Source organism: Tasmannia lanceolata, unplaced genomic scaffold, assembly GCF_043159265.1.
Source record: "Tasmannia lanceolata isolate RefF3 unplaced genomic scaffold, GAP_Taslan_0.1 ptg000002l, whole genome shotgun sequence".
Lineage (NCBI taxonomy): Eukaryota > Viridiplantae > Streptophyta > Magnoliopsida > Canellales > Winteraceae > Tasmannia > Tasmannia lanceolata.
Genome location: NW_027518679.1, coordinates 22,726,543 through 22,731,325, shown reverse-complemented (window position 1 = coordinate 22,731,325; position 4,783 = coordinate 22,726,543). Strand labels below are relative to the sequence as shown.

Sequence of the window (4,783 nt, the reverse complement as noted above, 5' to 3'; positions counted from 1 at the left end):
CTCAACATGTGGCCATTGTAGGTACTGTGGTGCAATTTCTGTGTGTTTTATAGATTCTACAATGAGCATGTTGCAGGTACTGTGGTGCAATCTCTCTGTAATTGTAGTTTTTACAATGAACTTCTGATTATCTTATTCTCCAATCGGCAACTGGCATAGCTTGTTAGTGTTTTTTTTTTCTGTTCTTTTTTTTTTTTTTTGAAGAAAAGAGGGGAGATATTGTTAGTAGGAGAGCAACTTTTGTCAGATTGGGTTGAGCTTTTGCTGAAAAATTAATTAGATCCAACCAGAACCTGATACCTTTTCAAGGTCTGGGTTACAGCTACTGTCAGATAATGACTCCCCCAAGTACTTGTTTCAGTGAGGCTGTTTAGTCCTTGGTGATATATAATCTCACCGGAATAATATTTTGGACAACCATTTCCAGGGTCATTATCATTATTTTTGTTGTAGATGTTATTGGTTTTCTTATTGCTGATACATTACACCTTAGACCTTGTTTTGGATTTTGGGAACTGAGGCCCTTTTTGTTTTGGATTTTGAGAATTGATCGAGTCCAAAAACTGATTATTGAGACGAAGAAACTAAGATTCCAAAGATTCTAGCAAGCCTGCCATTTTCTAGCATTTGATGAAATTTAATCTTAGATTCTGAACATTCTCAGCAAGCTCGCCATTTTCTGGCGTCTGGTGAATTAGAACTGAGATTCTGAACATTCTCAGTACTTTCTCTAACATGGGGTCTCAGTCTTCAGGGTCTACGACCCTTGCGATCGAGGAAGAGTGAGACACTGATTTAATTGCAATGACTGTGATCGTAACTGGTTGAAACTCGTCGAAGAATACGAAGGCCAAATACCCTCTCTTGATTATTTTTTATTTAGTCATATTTGTGATAGTAACAAGATTGTCCCTATCAGGGAATAAACACAACTAAAACTGTTTAAAACAAGATTGGTAGCTAAAGGATTCAAGTGAAGAGGCCTTTACTACTTTTTTTTTATTACACATTTACTCATGTAGCTAGAATCTCCACTGTAAGATTGCTAATAATAAGCTACTTACCTATCTAGTGGAAGGATTAAAAAAAAAGCGCGGTCCAGTGCACGAGACTCCCGTCATTGCAGGTTCTGAGGAGGGCTATTTAACCCCGTTGGAATATCCCCACCGAAATAACCACCATTTCAAGGTAAAGGGGTGAAAGAATGTTTTACCCCCTATTTAACACTGTTGGAATGGACCCTTGTGTACAATTCAATCTAGACACCTTGAGTTTTTGTATAAAACAAGAACAACCTTAAGTTTTGTAAAGAAGCTTGAGAGAAAGTGTTAAGACGTCTAATTTATTGCCCCAAGGTTTTTTTTTTTGTTAATTTATATGAAACAACTACTAGTTACAGGAAGAATTTTAAACAAAAGACAAATGGCCAAAAACATATAGGAAAATGAGATTCCAAAATTCTGCCCCTGCATCCAAACAGCCCCTAAGAGTAGAAAAGGGAAAGAAGGGGAAATGTGAAAAAAGAGGAGAGGAAAACATATAAGAAACGAAGAGAAATGTCATAATGTCCTCATGTATTTTTCCTAGAAATTGTATTTAATATTCCTAGCCTTTCATTTTTTAATATAACTAGTGGAACCATCAGAGCATGGGTGTGACATCTCCATTTTGTTAAGAAAAACTTCATTTTGTTTAAGAAAAATCTCCAAACCAACCTTATTTTCACGACGACACAAAGTGCCCTGAAGCATGAGAATAACTTTAGGTCTTTGTTACAATATAGATGGTTTATGGAAACTTCCAACTCAAGTAGAGAGGAATGACCACAGGTATACCTTATCAGTAGTCACAAAATAATACTTCAAGGTATAGCTATTGCTTCAGTCAATTCCTTAGGTCCATTCGGTTGACCAACTTTAGGTGGAAATGAAATGGAAGAGAGGTCATTTTCCATGATTTTACAAATGCGAGCGTTTTGTTTCCGAACTTTAGGAAATGAAGAATGTGATGTAGAATCTTTAGCGACATTGGATTTTACAAAAATCTCCCATGGAATCTTGGGCATTGGGTAGGGGTGCAACTTAGTCGGGTTTGGGTTGGGGGTTTGGGCAACCTGACCTGAGTGAAACCCAACATTTTTTTTAAAAAAAAATTATTTTTATTCTTTTAGTAAGCTTAAAAACTCGGGTTGGTTCATATTGAAAAAAAGGGTTCCTCAAGTTGAATCGGATTGAACATCATCGGTGAGTAAATGATTTCTTGGGTTGGGTTCGTGCTGGCCTGAGCTCGATCCAAGCCGACCCGAGTTGCACCCCTAGCATCGGGACATTGAACGAAAGCCATCACCACCATGGACACAATACCTAACTACACGTAAGCCTGTCGTGGTGATGCTTTGGAGATGAATTACACAAAAAAACGTCTTAACCGTGGTTGCACTTCCGCGCCAGCCCTTTGCATGTGATGACAACCATTTATGTTGACTTGTGACAGGTTTTGTCTTATTCACTGTCATGTCTGTCATCACATGCAAAGGACGGGGCTGCGAAGGGGGCTAGCAAATCCCTAAAGATTATTTTAAAAGCCATATGATTATATTTTACTACAGGTTTAGTCAACAAACCACGTTTAAGGTATTTTTTTGGTGTTTCCACCCACAGTTTTCCTTTTGGACATTAACTGCACATGCACCGCATGCGTGTACCTAATTACTTGAATAATATAATAAAATTAGGCTTCCTTTAGTCACAGAAGACGGCTTTTTACTCAAACAACGTATTGACTTGATCCCATATAAAACAAATCAAAGTATTGCACTTCAAGCATGCATGCTCTTTTATACATCTCTTCTCAAAGGCATTGGCAAAGATAAAGGCTCGTAGTAACCAAATCAGGATGAAGAAAAGCTCCATGACTCCTACCCAACCCAAGGCTAAAGAAGAAGAAGAAGAAGAAGATCCACTTGAGAGGTCCCATGCCAGAGAAAAGGCATTTGTGGAGGTGAGGAAGATAGATCGCGAATCAGACGACATAAATGAATGTGCAGAGGCATTCATCAGGAGATTCAGGCACCAACTTCAAATCCAACGGCTCGACTCCATTGAAAACTACAAAAAAATGCTAGCTAGAGGGCTCTAATACTTTTCTCCTCTTCGATCTGCATCTAAATATGCCCATCTCCTACCTGTGTGCTCCCCTCCATTTCCAAGCCTCCTCTAAAATTAGGATAATTTTGGGTCATTGGATATGATTCGGGGTGTTTGTTTTTTCCCCTTTCGGTTGTTTTAGTTGTGGAGCCCACTAGCCTTTTTTTGTATTTCTCTGGATTCTTCCTTGTTTGGTAGTTGTCTGTCTCTTTAAGATGTTTGTTTTCTTGTTTTTTTGGTTTTGGCGGGGTCCCTCCTTTTGGGTCCGCCGGGTTGGTGTTCCCCTCTGCATGTAGAGGGTTTGCTTTCCAAGCTTCATGTATATCTTTTCCTTAATTAATACATCTGGTTGGGGTCCTGCCTAACCCCAGCTTACCCATAAAAAAGAAAAAAAAAAATTGTTTCATCTGTCTTGTATTGTTTCCGCCTTTACTTATGGAGCTTTGGGTATACTAATAACTTGAAGCTTAGATCTCTTGGTGTCCCACCTTTGTTTTTTTTTTTTTTAATAATGCCAATTTTATGTATGGTTTCTAATCCAGAAATAAAAAACACTAATCAAAACCGGATTGAAAAATACAAGTTTTGGGGATTTTGTTTCCTGATTTTTAGGGATTTAACCCTCATCTCCACTTGGAGACCGATTTATCATGAAAACAAATTCCAGAGAGAGAGAGAGAGAGAGAGAGAGAGAGAGAGAGAGAGAGAGAGAGAGAGAGAGAGTGTGAGTTTAGGAGGGTTTGTAGGCATTTTGGAAACTAATGGGTGTAATATCTTAAGAATTGGACGAAAAAATAAGTGTGTGTGTGTGAGAGAGAGAGAGACAGAGAGAGAGAGAGAGAGAGAGAGAGAGAGAGTTTAGTGTAGTTTTAATATATGAGGCAAAAAAATGGCTAAGATTCAAGAAGGTTAAAAGAGACGGGAAGTGTGAAAAAAGGTAACGAGGATATCATTCTCCTTGGCTAAAAATGTTGAAAGTTATGCAGAAAAAATGAAAAAAAGAGGGAAAGAAAAGTGAGGTTGAGAACCATTTCTTAAAAGTTGTAGTCTCTAAAGTTGTGAGGCATCCATTCCAAACACTCGTTTAGAAGGGCCAAATTGTTGGCATCGAATCTTGGTATGGTAGATTCCTTTTCCTCGTCTCCTTTGGTGCCGCATCACATTCTTGCCTTGGCATATATCAATGTAGCCACTTCTCAATGAGTCCTCTACTTTTGAAAGAATGTGCGGTAGCAATGCCAAATCAAATAGCTGATCAGTGAGATCCTGAGGCTAATGTAGGGGGCTAGTGCATAAGGGGTTGACATAACTAATAAAGTAACGCAGGGTAGATGCGGCGGATTGATGCTTGTATGTGAACCAATCAGCAGCAGGTGGCTGAATTTCCGCGCCACTAAAAATCCTTAAAATTCCTAAAATTTCTCTAAAAGAAATCCGTCCATTCTTTGGCTACTTAGGGTACGTTCAGCAACTATTCTTTTACGGGATTTTCCTTTTTTAAGGGGTGGAGAATGACGAAAGCCATAAAGATCTCAAAAATCTTGTTCTGCTGCGTGACCCACTAAGGTCCGTTTCCAAAATTTCTGCTACTTTTTTGACTAAAAAATGTTATAGGTAATTAGGTCAAGCAAGGTTGC

General features: G+C 38.6%; 1 protein-coding gene across 1 annotated transcript; it reads left to right on the top strand.

Moving 5' to 3' along the window:
• Positions 1-2,836: 2,836 nt before the first annotated feature.
• On the top strand, positions 2,837-3,536 carry LOC143882916 (uncharacterized). The gene has a single exon (XM_077386298.1). The coding sequence runs from the start codon at positions 2,896-2,898 to the stop codon at positions 3,136-3,138; it is 243 nt and encodes an 80-aa protein (XP_077242413.1). The 5' UTR covers positions 2,837-2,895; the 3' UTR covers positions 3,139-3,536.
• Positions 3,537-4,783: the final 1,247 nt, after the last annotated feature.